The sequence below is a fragment of the Molothrus aeneus genome, chromosome 9 (assembly GCF_037042795.1).
Source record: "Molothrus aeneus isolate 106 chromosome 9, BPBGC_Maene_1.0, whole genome shotgun sequence".
Lineage (NCBI taxonomy): Eukaryota > Metazoa > Chordata > Aves > Passeriformes > Icteridae > Molothrus > Molothrus aeneus.
Window position 1 is genome coordinate 4,995,292 of NC_089654.1, and position 17,406 is coordinate 5,012,697.

Consider the following 17,406-nt stretch of genomic DNA (forward strand, 5'->3'; position numbering starts at 1 on the left):
AAAATTAATGGGAGCTATTTTAAGTTGGACTGGTTTTGCTTGATTAAATTTGCCAGAAACTTCTGTGCTGTGTAAGTCTCCCATTGTCTAAGGAGGAGTGTTTTTCCAAAGCATTCAGCTGGGAAGAATTTTCACTATCCAAACATGCAGTGCTTTTGCCAAGAGGCCTCTGGCCTGTTTTGGCTGCACAGGTAGAGTGGAATATATAGAAAATATATAGAAATCTTTTACCCCTAAGCATTCTCCTACATTCTTTAGCCAAAATCCTGGATAGGGCCCTGTAAAGATTCTTTCCTAGAGTTCAGAGAATGGATTTTGAGAATTACAGGAATTGAGCTGGTGTTGTTGGTAGGACACAGTAACCTGCACACTAAAAGCTGGACAGTGTTTAGTTCTGCTTGCAGGTCCCACTGTTTATAAGGACCCATGACAAATGTGATTTGAACAGCTTGAAGTTGGAGGACCAATTGCCAACTGCTTCCAGAACATTAGACAAAATTATTCTCTTTCCCTCATGGTGTGTGCCAAGATTACTGTAGCAATTTTCTTGTGGTTGCTTCCCTTTAGGTTTCCACAGTCTAATGTTAGCTCTTCATCTTCCTACACTGTCATCACACTCCTGCCTTAGGATTCCCCCTTTTCTGTACAGCTGGAGTGAAAGATACTTGATTATGTCTTTGGAATGTGTTGACAAGTTCTACAACTCAAAGCAAATGGATTAGGGTGTCTTGTTGAGCTGACAGGTTATATAGCAGTAGGATGGGACAGTTATCTGCTGCTTCTGTGCCAGAGAAAATAATAAAAGCAAGTAATAAATTGCTTGCTTTTCTGGCAAGAGATGAGAAGTAATAAATTGTATTAGATGAGGAGATTATATGAGTGGACTTGTTCCTCAACGCCAGTCAAGCCAATTGGAAAGTGGTTTTTCTCAGGAAAAGGAATATGTGCTTTTTTATCCCCTCAGCTGGTGATCTGGTGAAAAGATGGGAACCAGTCTGAACTGCTTTCTGAAAAAAATGTGCACAGGAAATTTGCAGAACATATGAAAGAGATGAAAATTGAATGTTGCAGATGTCCAGGGCGTGATAAGATTTCATGCCTGGAACTCTGTAACATTCTTCTGATCTGTGAACCTGGAAGAGATGTATTTTGTTTGCAGCATTGTTGGCTGTACATGCCAAGGAGACTCTTCAAGAAAGTGAATGATATCTGTAGGGTTTTCTGGGATTTTGGGAGGGCCCAGGGTTTGTTTGGTGGATGGTTTTGGGGTTTCTCTGGGGGGTTTTTTGGTGGCTGGGTTTGTTTGGGTGTTGGGTTTTTTTAATGTGAAGTGAAATAGATTATAGACATAAATGAGAGCTGACCCACAGAGACCACAGACTTCCTTCTGGCCATGTTTCTGAGTGTATTTGCACTCTGAAATTTAGTGCTGGTTTAAAACAGGATGGATGATAGAGTGGTTATGTTCATAAGGCCTCCAGAATTACCTGAGCCATGTTTTACCAAGAAACACCAGAATAATAGTGGTACAATTATATTTCAGAAGGTGTGAATCAGTAAGTAAGCCATCTGTAGGGTGTTTTATGGGATACTGTGAACTGAAAATCCAGAACCAAGAAGAATTTGGGCTCCTAAGAAAAAACAAGTGAACCAGAATATGACATTCCATGTACTTCATCCGTTCCCTTAACATGTAAACTGCAGTAAGAATAAAATGCTTTGATTCAGAATAAACATCTGTAGGTGCCATGGTTATTCTAAATATTTGAGATTTATTGAATAGATGAGATTTCTCTCACTGACTACAGTTTTGTGTATTATTAATTGCTTCATTTGTAGTGGATTTTTTTTTCTGTTACGCTTTCAAACTTCAGGTTTGAAACTTGAACTTAACTTTAGGTAAAGAACACTAAGAGGGGTGGTAGTTTACATCTGCTTATTTATTTATTTGTTGTAGGTGCTGAGCTCCAAGCTGATGCCAACTGCAGATGATGAAATGGCAAGAAACTGTGCCAAGTCTTTCTGTGAAAACTTCCTCAGAGCAGGAGGTTTGAGGTTAGATTTCAAAACCTTGACTCAATTTGTAGCACTTCATTTAGTTAGCAGTTGTGTGTGGTTTCCTATTTCCATACTGTAGCACACTAATACACCTGTCATCTTCTTTTTCTGAGAAAAAAATCCACCCAAGGCTGTTCCACCACTGTCCAGTAGCTGTCATATTTAAGAGAGTACATGTTGTTAAATCTCAAAATGAAGTTAGGCACAAATAAGCTTGTGAAATGTAGCTTGTACTAAAGTAGTTGATACTTGGAGAGTTTGTGACATTTAAGTGTTTCAATTCAAATTTGCAAGTGTGCACATTGCTCTCTTCTGTGTGGACACCAGTGGACATTTTAAGCAGTCACAGTATAGGTCACGCAGTGGGAACCAAATTAAATTTGTAATTACAGTCTTGAAAATTCAGACTCTTCAGACAAGAGCTGAGGCACAGTGTGAGTGGTTTGGAAGACCTGACAATACTGATTGTGTGAGGTTTATCAAGTATACTTTGCTCTTAGTTATTCTGTCCATGACACTCCTGCCCAAGAGGTCTTGAAGTATTTTCCAACAGGAGCAGAAAGCTTCCATCTGTAGATTTAAAAGGAGAAAATGAGGATGTTGGCGTCCAAAGAAGTCACTTTGAACTGGAACTCAGCTGAGTGGATAGGAGGATGGAAATATAGAGACAAATTAATTGAAACATTTCCAAATGGAGTCTGTCTTATTGATTTGTTTTTAAGTTTGGTGGTGAATGTGATGCAGAGAGATTCCATCCCATCAGAGGTGGACTATGAAACAAGACAAGGAGTCTATTCCATCTGCCTGCAGCTTGCAAGGTATGTAGTTGCTTCTCATTAGAGAAAGTGCTGCTTTCTTGGCTTTTAGCATGCAGCTTTTAATATTTAAGATTAATTGGTACTTTGAGTTCTGTTCCATTCACTCTACAAGCGTTCAAATATACAAGCCTGATGTTTTTACTCTGTGGATGCAGGTTCTTGCTCCTTGGGCAGACAATGCCCATGATGTTTTTACTCTGTGCATGCAGGTTCTTGCTCCTTGGGCAGACAATGCCCATGATGTTTTTACTCTGTGGATGCAGGTTCTTGCTCCTTGGGCAGACAATGCCCATGATGTTTTTACTCTGTGGATGCAGGTTCTTGCTCCTTGGGCAGACAGTGCCCATGATGTTTTTACTCTGTGCATGCAGGTTTTTGCTGGTTGGGCAGACAATGCCCACCCTGCTGGATGAGGATTTCATCAAGGATGGGGTGGAAGCTCTGTCCTCGCGGCCCTTCCGCAACGTGAGCCGGCAGGCCAGCAGGCAGATGTCCATCTGTGGCACTCCTGAGAAGTCCTCCTACCGCCAGCTCTCCGTGTCTGACAGATCCTCCATCAGGGTAGAAGAAATCATCCCAGCTGCTAGAGTTGCCATACAAGTAAGGAAGTGTTGGATGGTTCTGATGTAGCAGTGTTGTCTCCAATGACAGCTGTATAACTCTGAGATTTTTAATCAGTCTTTTATGCAGGTTTTTGCCCTGGCTCCATGTAAAAGCCTCTGAAAATCTTGACCATCAGCGTCTCTTCCAGTCTTGATCTGAATTTTAACATATTCTCATAAATTATTTTAGCACTACAAAGGGAAGCAGTACCCCAAAAGTGCTGACAAGAAATAGATGTACAAAGAAGTCTTACTTGTGATTTCTCTTCAGTCACACTTAACTCTTAAGATCTTACTCTTTTAATTTTCTGTGAATTGAAAGGAGAAGGTTCCTGCTTGAACTTGTGGCTTTATAATCCATGATACTTTGAATTAGAAAGAATTGGACAAGCTTTTCCAAATAGCTAATTAAAAATTAAATTTGCCTGATGGTATTGTGGAGAAAAAGAAATTTTTTTATTTTCAGTACCTTAAAAAAATGTTGTTTGAAAACCCATTGAGTCCAGTTGAAAGAAAGTTCATAGTTAATGTGACAAGTATGCTGTTAGGTTGTTGGGCAGTGCTTCCCAAATGGATTGAACAATTGAAATCAGCATGACTGCCTCCAGATAGGTGACAAGGGTATCTATCCTCTTGGGGAATTAAAAAATTAATTACTTCTCCTAAGACAGCAATACCAATCTCTCATTGGGAACAAAGAGACTTTTGAATCCTTGAACCTGTGTAGAGAACAAAGTGGAAAACAAATGTAAATGTCAATTTGACACAATCCATTGTATCCAGAAGATACATTCCTCTCATCCCCGTTATTGACAAATGTTGTTGAATATCACAGAAGTGATTGCTGTTTCTTGTTCCTCCAGACCATGGAGGTGAATGATTTCACCTCCACAGTGGCTTGTTTCATGCGCCTCTCATGGGCTGCTGCTGCAGGACGCCTGGACCTCGTGGGAAGTAGTCAGCCCATCAAAGAGAGCAACACTCTCTTCCCTGCTGGGATTAGAAACAGACTTAGCAGCTCAGGTGGGTTAACTGTGTCCCTAAACCAGTCTAAAAGCATTTAGTTTAATTTTAACTGAGCACTTTGAAGCTGAATTCATTGGATGTTCATCCTCTTGGGTCTCCCAAGAGAGACATTATGCAACTAAATTGGGACATTATACAACTAAATTACAAAAAAATCTGAGCAAATTTATGTACATTCATCAGGCATTCAGAGAAGTTTTTAAATTGCAGAGAACTGACCAAAAGCTGAAAACATCTGAGTAAAACTTAATGAATTATAGCACTTGTTCTTCTTTTTTAATGCAGGAAGTAACTGCAGTTCAGGAAGTGAAGGGGAGCCCACGGCACTGCACGCTGGGATCTGTGTGAGGCAGCAGTCTGTGTCCACCAAAGATGCTCTCATTGCTGGGGAAGCCTTGTCTCTCTTAGTAACCTGCCTTCAGCTACGTAGTCAGCAGCTAGGTATGGAAACAAATTGGGTTATTCAGTATTTGGAGTATAAGTCAGGTGGGAGGAGGCTTTTGGATACAGTCGAGTTAAAAAAAAAAAATATTAGAAACTTGGAGCTTTGTTAGCTAAGACAGCTCAAGCAAAAAACACAGCATTTCATTAAAAATTTCAGGGAGATTTTTTCCAGGACTGAAATAAGGCATGTAGTGCTATGCTTCAGTAAAATGTTTTGAGAAAGCTGACTTACTGCTAGAATATAAATATTTGCACTGCTTTTGAAGTCTGTAATTCTCTAAGTGCTGCTGTTTGCATAGCTCCTGTTTAGTACTTGAGTCTTTGTGTACAGGAAGTGTACACAAGTGTACCAGTGTAAACACTGGTGGTGCAGGAAGGCAAGGAAAATGCTGTTATATCATGGTGGCAGCCTCTGGTGAGGGAAGAAAATCAGGAAATAGCCTTTACTGCTTTTCAGTATTGATGTCCTCTAGGTCCTGTGGTATCTTAATGCAAAACTGTAACTGACTTATTTTAAAATATAATTTTTAATAACATAGCCTGTTACTCTCCTGTTCCAGGATCTTTTTACAATTTGCCTTGTGTTGCTGATTTCATCATTGATATTCTGCTTGGATCACCAAGTGCTGAGGTGAGAGTCTTCCTCTAAAAATTTTCTAAAGGCTCCTTCTGAAATGTGTATGTTTTGATAATTTCATATAGTCTGAACATAAAATTGTTTATTGCAAGTATTCACACAGATTAGCATTTGAATAAATAACCTTTGTATAATTGTTAGTAATTCCAGTATCTGGTGATGGGTTGATAGAAAATGCTGTAGTATTACATTTTCTAGGCTTGTTTCATCCATGAGATGCACAGGACTGTGCTGTGACTAGTCTAAAGAAAATAGTCACATTTTGGTGACTGAAATTCTGTAGAACTAGTACTTTAGGGAAAGTTTTAAGTTACTTTGATTTGGGTAAAATTTGATGGATACTCCTGAAATTCTGAAAATTTATTCCAAGTGTCGGAACCCTCCTAAAACTCATTCTTTTTGATTTAAGATTATCTAGGATATTCTAAAATCTATTGACTTTTATGCTTAGCTCATTTCATCATGTGTCATCTATTTATTTTGCATGAAGTCATTGCATCTCACCCTTTATCTGTATTTACAATTTGTATTTATCAGAAATTTTCACTCAGGGATGAACAGGGTTTGTTACATTCCTAGAAACCCTGGCTAGTGGGTGCAGAGCTCATAGCCTGTTTTGCACCATTGTAATGTGCATTTCTTCTGTTGGATTTCTAACATAACAGGAGTGTGGGGGATTTTTGCAACCCTTGATTAACTGAAGGTGTTTGACAATGACAATAACCCTGTTGCAGATTCGTCGCGTTGCCTGTGACCAGCTGTACACCCTTAGCCAGACAGACACATCAGCTCACCCAGATGTACAAAAGCCAAACCAGTTCCTCCTGAGTGTTGTTCTTGGGGCCCAGCTGCCTCTTTGGTCACCAACCAGCATCATGAGAGGAATCAACCAGAGGTAAGTCACATGTCTGTTTATTAAGGAAGAAAATCTGACATATTTTGAAATGAGCAACACTGTGGAAGCTCTGAGGAAAAAGGGATTGACACTTGGCAAGTGTTGGAAGTAGACATCTTGCAATTTCTAGAGGAGTAACTGAGAAGTTAAAGCATGTTGTTGTTTTATTGTCAACTAGAACTGCCATGAGGTGAGGGAAGAAATGAGGATTCAATATGATTCCTAACATTCAGAAGTAACTGTTGGAAAGGAATTTTTTTTAAGCTGCAGCATGCAGAAGCACACGTAGATGGTTATGCTGCTTTGGGTTAGATGGACAGAGCACACAGACTTTAAAGACAGCTGGTTAGAGAAAATTTGATTTTAAGTAAACCTTTTTTCTATTTATATCTGTTTCAGACTTTTGTCCCAGTGTACAGAATATTTTGACCTGAGATGTCAGTTATTGGATGACCTGACATGTGAGTATGTGCAGACACCTGATTCCTTCATTCTGATGGCAGCTTCCAAGCTGTAGAAAAGATGTAGACTTGCCTGCAGAAGGGGGTTACTACACCTTGAGCTCAGAGGGACCTGCCAGTGTGCTGTGCTAGTGCCTGGCATGGTCTGTTCTTGGCATTGGCTAGCTCATTCCTTCTGGAAAGTGAACTGAGCTCCCTGGTGGAAGGTTTACTTGATACACATGGGGGCAAAACTAGATCATTACCAAACTGTTTGAAATTCTTTGTATTTATATTCTACATTTCCAAAGCTGCTATTTTTTACTGTGTTCCTTTTTTTTTATTTTCCTTGCAGCATCAGAAATGGAGCAGCTGAAGATAAGCCCAGCTGCCATGTTAGAAGATGAGATCACTTGGCTGGACAATTTCGAGCCCAACCGCACGGCGGAGTGTGAGACCAGTGAGGCTGATAACATCCTGTTAGCAGGACACTTGAGGCTCATCAAGACTCTCCTCTCACTCTGTGGGGCAGAGAAGGAAATGGTTGGTGAGTATTCCTCTTTAAATTGACTAGACTGGTGGGAATTCTGCATTAACACATGACTGGACAGTCATGTGAAGACATCAGTAGAAGTGATACAGAGCTCTAAGGACTGGTTTTGGCAGTACCTTTAATATTTGATAAAACATTTGTTGACGTGGTGCTATGAAGTGGTTTTGTTGTTATGAAACACCTTTTTGGCATTTGCAGTGACAATGTAAGTATTTAACAGTAGACTGCTGTGTTTCAGGTTCATCTTTGATTAAGCCATTGTTGGATGATTTCCTGTTCCGAGCATCCAGGATTATTCTGAACAGCCATTCCCCAGCAGGCAGTGCTGCAATCAGTCAGCAAGACTTCCATCCAAAGTAAAAACTCTTCTTTTTTTTTCTTCAATGTCTTGAATGCAAATGTCAGTATTAAACCCTACAGATAGCAGGATTTAATACCAGTGGTGGAGCATTTCTCCACTTTTCTACACTTCCTACATAAATGCCCAAATAGCATTTTATACATTTTTGTGTGATCTAATATCCTTGCATTTCTGTACTTCAAAGTCTGTGCTTTGTTAGATCAATTATGAACTTCAGGCACAACTGAGTGCTGATTTCATGAGTCCAAAGAATATTCCTTTAGCTTGTTACTGCTTGGGAAGTTGGCTAAATTGGAGCATGAGCAGGAAATTAACTTCCCAAGCTCCTTGTAAAAGAGAATCTCAAAAGATCCACTATTTCCTTTTTCCCTTCTGCCTACCTATTTTGTAAAAAAGCTAACACCCAGCAAGTCTCCTTGCACCTGAGAAAGCTGATAGAGCCCAGAATAGATCAACTGGAGAAAAAAGAGTGGGCTTTCTCCTTCCTGTCACAGCTGTTATGGCCATACAATATCTGAAGGGGTGGGTGTAAATTACCTCATGTGGATTTCTGAGCTAGTGCAGCTGGATTGTTTGTGTTGCACTGAGTAGTTGGTGGTAGATCAGGCATATCCTCACTGCCTTTCCACAAACCTACAAAAAGGTTTCAGTGGAACATTTAACAACCCCTGAAATGAATGGGACTTGATCCACCTTAGTGTTTGGTCCAGCTTTGTTCCACTGCAGTTCATCCCAAGCATACTCTTTTTATTGCCTAGTGTAAATAAAACCTTTGGCCTTCAGAAGAAAGAGCTGCTGTGCTGAGTGACTACTGAAAAGAGCTGAGATGGGAGGGTTTTTGGTCTTGCTCAGGTCTAAGCTCATCTCTTGTAGCAAGAATGTTGTCTGGTCTAGCTCTTCCCAAGTTTCCCTCCCTGTAAAAAAGTCATTTTATCTCCATCAGTGTTACATGATGGAGAGTGTCTGTCTGTTTGTCCTCAGACATGCAACAAATTCTGTCTTCTTTTAGAGCACCTCCTTTTCCTTCTACTGAATGTTAGCAAGTGCATCCCTGTCAGTAAAGGAATATTCCCCTTGCCACTCTTCTCATTGGGTTCTTCCCCATTCTCCTACCCCAAGAAATAAAAAAAAAGCACTCTGCAGTCCCTCAGGGGTGTTTAATCACTCAAAGTGTTCTTCAGAACGTTAATTGTTGCTTGTTCTGAGTAATTCAGCTTTCTGGAATTAGAAATAATTGAGTCATCTAGCCAGTAGATCTCAGCTGTGTTTTTCTTTGCAGGTGCAGCACAGCAGACAGCAGATTAGCTGCTTATGAGGTGCTGGTAATGCTGGCTGATAGCTCACCCTCCAATCTCCAGCTTATTACAAAGGAGCTGCTTTCCATGCACCACCAGTGTGACCCTGCACTCACCAAGGAGTTTGATGTAAGCCAGAAGCTTTTTTTATTTGTTTTAGCATGGTTTGGGGTGCGGGGCATGGTTCACTTTGTTGCTTCATTCATGAGATTTCCATGGTCTTCAGTTTAAAATGCCCCAATGCAGCTTAGGGGAAATGCACATACATTTGATCTTCCTCAGAAGCAGATACTCCAGTGTGTCTTTATCTGTTATTGTCTGAGTAAGAAGTATTTCCTAAATATTACAAATTTTATTTATTATTAGATTTTAGGCCATTTTCAACAGTGTTGTGCAATGTGTTAAATATTTAAATGACTGAATACAGTGGTCTTGCAGATTTCAGAATTTATATTTCTGGTTTTCCATTAAATTGTTCTTAACAGCTCACATACAAGGGGAATGGTTTTAAACTGAAAGAGGGTTGTTTTAGGTTACATATCAGGAAGAAACTCTTTCCTTGAGGGTGGGAAGGTCCTGGCAGAGGTTACCCATAGATGCTGTGGCTGCCCCATCCCTGGAAGTGTCCAAGGCCAGGCTGGATGGGGTTCTGAGCAACCTGGGGTAGTGGAAGGTGTCCCTGCCGTGGCAGGGGTGGAGCTGGATTAAGGTCCCTTCCAATTCAAACCATTCTGTGATTCTACAATACAAAGGTGGTTATAAAAGCTATAGAATATTGTTGAAGTCTCATATTTTTTCAAAGTTTTTGGGACAAAAAATGTATTTGTCGTTCTAGTATCTTCCACCAGTGGACAGTCGCTCCATTTCTGGATTTGTGGGACTGAAGAATGGTGGTGCTACTTGTTACATGAATGCTGTTTTCCAGCAGCTGTACATGCAGCCTGGTCTCCCAGAGGTAATTAGTTCAGCATCCAATAAAATCCTCTTTTTAGAATTACTTTCACTTGAACCACTGCATCTTAGCACCATTCGTAAATAAGTTGTAAAATGAAAAGTCAACTGTGTGTGTACAAATATGCACAATAAATACATAAATTTTAAGTTGTGGTGCTGTGGGCCATGACAGCTTATAGTAATGATTTTTCCAAAAACCAATTTAATAAGGTTATTTGTTTCCTTCCAGGCCTTGCTTTCCATTGATGATGATACTGACAATCCTGATGACAATGTGTTCTATCAAGTTCAATCTCTTTTTGGTCATTTGATGGAAAGCAAGCTACAGTACTATGTACCTGAGAACTTTTGGAAGGTATTGCATCCTTTTTGTTTAGAGTCTATAGCTTTTCTACTTAAAAAGTAATCATTTATTCAGCCTTTTTCAATTGCAGAATTTATAAAGTAAGCTCTAATTCAAAAAAAACAAAACATGTTAAAATAAATTTTTATAAAAAATACTTTTCTTAGTGATATATTTATATATGAAACAACCACCTTTTAACATATATTTATATTTTATATAGATTTTCAAGATGTGGAATAAGGAACTTTATGTTAGAGAGCAACAGGATGCTTATGAGTTCTTCACCAGTCTTATAGATCAAATGGATGAGTACCTCAAGGTAAAAACCTTAGCAATTTCTTTTCTGTTTCATATGCGTATCCGTGGTACCTTTTTTTCCTTTTTGCTTTGATCTCTAGAAAAGAAGGCAGAGAGCCTTTTAGCTTATTTTATAATCTGCACTGTATTCAGGAGTTTAAAATTCCTACTGATTTCTTGGTCTTCCACCCTGCAATATATCCAACTGATGTTTAACTTTACATCTCCAACAGAAAATAGGAAGAGACCAAATATTTAAGAATACTTTTCAAGGAATCTTCTCTGATCAGAAGATCTGCAAGGACTGTCCTCACAGGTAATGTCATATTCAGTGCATCAGTTACCAAGTTATGTGCTCCCAGAACTATTAAAGTATGTAGGTCAAAGTAGCACTGGCAAGTAGCTAAATGCCCCTGTGAGCATCACAGCTTTGATAGCTGTGGGGCAAAGGCAATATTCTTTCCTAAACATCTGTCTTGTTCCTGCCAGTTGGGTAAATCCTAATCTGTTTTTCTTCCTGAATTTAGGTATGAGCGTGAGGAAGCCTTCATGGCTCTCAACCTTGGTGTGACTTCATGTCAAAGCCTGGAAATATCACTGGATCAGTTTGTTAGAGGAGAGGTTCTGGAAGGAAGCAATGCATACTACTGTGAAAAGTGCAAAGAAAAGGTATTGATTCTTAATTTTTGTGAAAGAAAATTCGTGGGCAGCTTGATGTTTTATAAGCATTACATGGTCATGGAAACCATGCTTAGATGCTACTCACTCTTGCTGCATTGAAGACAAAAGGTTCAATGCCTCTAAAAGTTTAGAGGGATGGCAGGATGGTAAAGTTTTGTGTAATGCATTGAAATGTATCCCAGTCATCCTATGGACACCTATGACTTCCCATGGCTGGATTTTCACTGTGAATCTCTAGAAGGATGCTGCAGATGGCCTGGGGTGTCAGATAGAGGTGATACTCTTGTTTCTTTTCAAGAGAACTACAGTGAAGCGCACCTGCATTAAGGTTTTGCCCAGCCTGCTGGTGATTCACCTGATGAGGTTTGGCTTTGACTGGGAGAGTGGCCGTTCTATTAAATACGATGAGCAAATAAGGGTAAGAAAACTTTGCTTTATGGTGCCTTCCCCAGATACTTTGTGCAGTGGACTCTTATTCTTGCTATTCATTTTTCCTTCTTTGCCTCACATTTTGAGCAGAGATTTTGAGCATGTGGTACATTATAACATGGTAGTGCTACAGAAAATACACATTTTTCCTTAGAGCTTTCCTTGTTTGCAACATTCTTGGAGTCCTTTCAGAAAGCAAGGCAAAAAAACCTCCTTAAAGAGAGTTTATTATTTAACATCTGTGTAACAACCATAAGAAGTTGAAGTTCCCTATTTTCCTTTGGTGTTCCCAATGTGGGAAGTATTGATACCATTCTCACAAAATTACACAAAGCGTGTACACACTGCAGTGTCTCGATTAATCCAAAGTATCTCTTCAAACAGTTTCCCTGGATGCTGAACATGGAACCTTACACTGTGTCAGGGATGGCTCGTCAGGACTCGTCCTCAGAAGTGGGGGAAAATGGCAGGAGCACAGAGCAGGGAGGAGGAGGAGGCTCCCCAAGGAAGAAGGTTGCCCCTACAGAAAACTACGAGCTCGTTGGTGTGATTGTCCACAGTGGCCAGGCTCATGCAGGGCACTACTACTCCTTCATCAAGGACAGGAGGTAACGGGCAAGAAGGTTCGTGGGGGAGGTTTCAGAGCTGTCTAAAGGCTTCTTGTTCTGGGAAGGTGCATGGAGCCATCCAGAGCTCTTCTGGAACCACTCTTCCCTTTCTCAGCACCTATCATGAGGCAATGACACAGTGATATGGGACATCACAGAATAAAATGCTCATTAATTCTTATGTACCTTGGATTGCAGTTTGAGGGCTCCCTGTGACACTGACTTGCAGGTGATGTGCTTCTCATAGTTTTAATCAAGGTTATTTTTTAAAATGCAACTTTGACATCAGTTGAACTAAGCTTTCTTTTTACTGTCAAAACAAATGTGAGTTCAGGCTTGTCACTTCTAGGCTGTTCAGGGTGGTTTGTTTTTTTTTACTGAGACAATCAACTAACTTTGTTTCTGTTGTGTTTCTGTTCTGTTTTGATCACAGAGGATGTGGAAAAGGAAAGTGGTATAAATTTAATGACACCGTTGTTGAAGAATTTGATTTGACTGATGAAACCCTGGAATATGAATGTTTTGGTGGAGAGTATAGACCAAAAGTCTATGATCAATGTAAGCAGAAGTACAGATAGTAGCTTCGATTTCATACTAATTTCAGTAACTCAGTGTACCTATAATGGACTGAGTAGAGCTTAGTCCATTATGGGTACTTTGACTTACTTGGACTAATACTCCTAAACCATTTTTCCCCTAAAGCCTTCCCTTTACTGAAGGACAGAACAGCTTGTGTATGGTCTAATATGAATTAAGCCATATTCACTGTTATTCAGCACTTTGTAGACTTAATAGTAGAGATTGAAAAACACAATGGCACCTTGTTAATATAGTTTAAAAAAAGCCCCAACCAAATATAAAACAACCCTTATTTTAGGCTAGTGAGAATGACTTCATGGAACACTGTGTGGCATCATATTTTTGAACGTTTCAATGCTTTAAGGAATTTATTCCAAGTACATTTCCAATATTCACCTGTTTCATAATGCAGACACTTTTAATCACTGACACAGACTGATGTTTTGATCTGACAAATTTCACAGTACTTGTACCCCCAGTTTTGCTTCCATATAGGAATGGGAAAGGTACTAAACCTTCAAGGGCCTTCATGGGCTGCCTTTTATCCCCACAGCAAATCCCTACCCCGACGTGCGCCGGCGCTACTGGAACGCCTACATGCTGTTCTACCAGAGAGTGTCCGACCAGAACTCCCCTGTGCTGCCAAAGAAAAGCAGAGTCAGTGTCGTGAGGCAGGAAGCTGAGGACCTCTCCTTGTAAGTTCCTCTTACATCCAGAAAGGTTTTTCTCATATTGATATCTGGACCTCTCTCTGTTGGAATACCAGGCTCTTTCTGGCTCCAAGGTCAGGGTGAATAAAACTCAGGAGATGTTGGGTTTGAAGACTCACTCTGAAGTTTATTATCCTTATCTATTACAAACTCAGGGGATGTGAGCTCTTTCTAAGTCGAGAAAGTGAGCTAAAATGGTGTCTATTCAAGGCTATTTGTGTCAAGTATCTAAAAAACGTTGACATCTATATTATCTATGCTTCTAACTCAATTATGATCACCCACAACGCGAACATCTTTCAGCCAATTAGAGAAAACCACCCAGATCCGTGAGGAAGAAGGAAGAAGAAGGGGCAAAAAAGACAACTAACCCACACCCAAAATTCTCCATCTTGGCTCCCATATATCACCTTATACTAAAATCCCAAATCTAAGTTTTTTCACCCTGTGAGATCACACAATACTATCCAAACTACACAAACTGTTTCTGTGCTATCACTCAATTTTTGAAGCCTTTTCCAAGGTCTCAGGTCAAATGAGGTGTTTACTTGAGGGTTGGCACCCTTAAATTCTGGAAACTCGAAGTTTTCAGCCATCAGAGTTCCAATATCTCTCCACAATTAAGAACTGAGTAATTACTGTCCAGCAAAGCAATGTATTGACCCTTCTGTTGTTTTGGGTTGGTTTTTAAGCTTCTTGTTTATTACCATTATTGCAGCAAGTTCAAGCTGATTGACAGCCTCAAGAAATATTCAGGCTGTCTTCAAAACTGCCATAAGATCACTCTGCCTGCAATGGTATTTTACACCTAAACTGTAGATTTGTTGTAGGATTTCTTTATTCACCTTCAGCTTGTTTATATTTCAGATCTGCTCCCTCTTCACCAGAAATTTCACCCCAGTCATCACCTCGACCCCACAGGCCCAACAGTGACCGTCTGTCCATCTTGACCAAGCTGGTTCGAAAAGGAGAAAAAAAGGGGCTCTTTGTAGAGAAAATGCCTGTGAGAATTTATCAGGTAGAGCACACTGAAAGTGACAACTAAATTCTGCTCACATAAAATTTGAGCTTGTAGTGAGAGAAACATGGTAACTTTTAAAGGTTACCTTGAAGTAATTCCCTTGTAGGAAAACTAAAAAGCAATTCTGGATTCTGACATAAAGTTACTAACAAGCTCTTTAGTGGTACTTTCTTTAAGTTTCACTGTACTGTCTCAAGAAATCGGCCCATCAATTCTTTGCTTTGAAGAAGCTGCAGGCAGATTAATCAAACATGAGATCTGGCAGCAGTCAGCATGCAGGCAGGGAGAGACAACAGCAGAGAAGGTGCTTCATTTGGAGTACACTCGAGGAGTAGTGGAGATGATGGCAAATTACAGTGATCCTCAGGTTCTTGAGTTCACAAGAGTGTTAGAAAGAGGAGGAGCAGTGAGGAGAGCCTGCATCATCACACACACAGGGAGAATAAACTGCAGGCTGTGTCTGGCCCTCCACACGGGCTGTTTCAGAGCATTAACAGCCACTTTGGCCATTCTTGTAGCTGGGATTGTGTTGTCACAATGAACAGAGCTTGGCTCAAATTTGTTGAGAGTCTTTAAGCAAAATCTCATTTGAAAAAAGAAGGGCTTGGCATTTAAATACCTTATTGTGGCTGCAGCTTGTAATTACACCAGGACTCCTTGCTCTTTGCATCTAAATTTGTTAGGCATGCCTTTCTCGTTTGAGGGGTATTCTCTTGGCTTGTTTATTAAAAACAAGCAAAAAATAGAACTTATCTGCAATTTCTTCCTTTTCTCCCTTAATGGCCAAATGATTAAGTCCCTCATCTGCTGTTTTGTAATATCTTTGAAAGAAAATCACTGCTTTTATACCAGATCTTTTAAATCTCCCTTATGTATTTTTCCCTCTGCTGAAGTAGTGATTCAAAAGGAAACAGAATAAGTTTGACACTGATTTTTAAACACCACACATTTACATTAAAGATGAAGTTTTAGTTAGAGAAGTGTATTTTGACAACATTTTTAATTTTTTTTCCTTCTTTTACTTTTACAGATGGTGAGAGATGAAAACTTGAAATTTATGAAGAACAGAGATGTATACAGTAGTGACTACTTCAGTTTTGTTCTGTCATTAGCTTCCCTGAATGCTGTAAGTACCTGGATTTTAATCTTAGAATGTTCCAATTATTTTGGGTAAAATCGCCACAAAAGCTATTTGGGTCAGACCGGGAAAACTGGAAGAGAAGTGTTGACATGATTTTGCTTTTCCAGACAAGCTATTCCTTGCCTCCAGTAATTTTGGATGCTGATGATAACATCTGCCTCAAAGCAAACTCCAGCCTTCTTTTCTAGTACTGGGAGAAACATCATTTTGCACCAGTAAAATTTATTTAATAATCCATATCTTTTATAATGATGCAAACTGAGCCTGTAGAGGGACAGAAATCCCTCTCCATATGGAAGGTCCAAAAGTTGGTGTTAGTTACTTCAAAGTTGATAGAGTTTAACTGGTAATAGTTTCTTAATTGATTTTTTCTAAATGGAGTCATAAACAAACAGCATTTATTACATTTTTGAAATCCACAGGTCTAGTTGGCCTTACAGCAAGTTTGCTCCTGTTTTAGCATATTTATTAAGTAGCAAAGTCAGCACTGGAGACTGACTTAGCACAGAAAAATGCTGTGGTTTGTTTTTTCCAAGTGAAGCAAATAACTTGAATAGAACATGTTGATGTGTATAAGAGACAGCATGTGTGCTGCAAGCATCATTTTGCTCTGGAGTAAATTTGATACTTCTTTCAGACTAAGGTAAAGCATCCCTATTATCCCTGCATGGCAAAAGTGAGCTTACAGCTGGCAGTCCAATTCCTCTTCCAAACCTATCTCCGAACCAAGAAGAAACTCAGGTAAGGCAAACAAGAAACATGGTTTAGTTTTGGGGAGGTGTTGTTGCTCCTGGATTACTGATAGTTGTCCCTGTTTCGTTGAAGGGCTGATACAGAAGAATGGATTGCCACCATAGATGCACTGCTCTCCAAAAGCATTGATGCTTGTCAGTGGTTGGTGGAGTATTTTGTTGGGCCAGAGGGCCGGGAGCTTGTAAAGTAAGTCCTGGTGATTCTGTCTGAGGTGTTTTGTGTCTCATGTGTGGATAAAACTTCCTCATAACATGATCTGGCCTGTACTGATGTATTCCTAAAGAGTTGACTGTGTACATTCTTTAAACAGACACTTCAGATAATGACTTGGAGTTTTGTTTTTATATTTTCTCTGTGCAGCTTTCTGAGAATGTTGAAAATCAAATTAGATAGTGCAGTGGGCATGGAGGAGGATCAGGTGATGAATTCAGTGAAGGGACTTGGAATGTGCTTAAGTTTGTGTGGTCAGCTCTACAAGTGGTGAGAAAGGAGAACATGATGAAATGTGTTGGGGGTAAGATAAGTTAAATACTTACCTGATAAGGATCACAGATGAACTGGAAAGATTTTCTTCTTGCCAAGCTAAGGATCAGCTAATAGGTGCTTTGAAAACAAATTATTGGAGATCTGACATGCTGAAAGAAGTGTGTCAGTGTAAAGAAAATGTGATCCTTTCATTTGAATTGAAAAACAGCATCCTATGAGAACTTTCAGACCTTTTTTATTTAAATGAATAAATATATTAATAGGAATATTAT

At 39.7% G+C, this 17,406-nt stretch overlaps 1 protein-coding gene across 1 annotated transcript in view; it reads left to right on the forward strand.

The window, feature by feature from the left end:
• The window catches only part of USP24 (ubiquitin specific peptidase 24), a 61,830-nt gene that overhangs the window by 33,721 nt on the left and 10,703 nt on the right, over positions 1–17,406 (forward strand). Inside the window, exons 31-54 of the mRNA XM_066555574.1 lie at positions 1,958–2,055; positions 2,781–2,876; positions 3,248–3,476; positions 4,342–4,501; positions 4,790–4,945; positions 5,509–5,579; positions 6,320–6,480; positions 6,880–6,941; positions 7,276–7,467; positions 7,712–7,829; positions 9,114–9,258; positions 9,965–10,084; positions 10,313–10,438; positions 10,650–10,748; positions 10,960–11,042; positions 11,254–11,395; positions 11,706–11,825; positions 12,221–12,444; positions 12,878–13,002; positions 13,577–13,718; positions 14,601–14,751; positions 15,785–15,880; positions 16,533–16,636; positions 16,721–16,834. Coding sequence (XP_066411671.1) covers positions 1,958–2,055; positions 2,781–2,876; positions 3,248–3,476; positions 4,342–4,501; positions 4,790–4,945; positions 5,509–5,579; positions 6,320–6,480; positions 6,880–6,941; positions 7,276–7,467; positions 7,712–7,829; positions 9,114–9,258; positions 9,965–10,084; positions 10,313–10,438; positions 10,650–10,748; positions 10,960–11,042; positions 11,254–11,395; positions 11,706–11,825; positions 12,221–12,444; positions 12,878–13,002; positions 13,577–13,718; positions 14,601–14,751; positions 15,785–15,880; positions 16,533–16,636; positions 16,721–16,834 — 3,134 coding nt within the window. The remainder of the gene's footprint in view (positions 1–1,957; positions 2,056–2,780; positions 2,877–3,247; positions 3,477–4,341; positions 4,502–4,789; positions 4,946–5,508; positions 5,580–6,319; positions 6,481–6,879; positions 6,942–7,275; positions 7,468–7,711; positions 7,830–9,113; positions 9,259–9,964; positions 10,085–10,312; positions 10,439–10,649; positions 10,749–10,959; positions 11,043–11,253; positions 11,396–11,705; positions 11,826–12,220; positions 12,445–12,877; positions 13,003–13,576; positions 13,719–14,600; positions 14,752–15,784; positions 15,881–16,532; positions 16,637–16,720; positions 16,835–17,406) is intronic.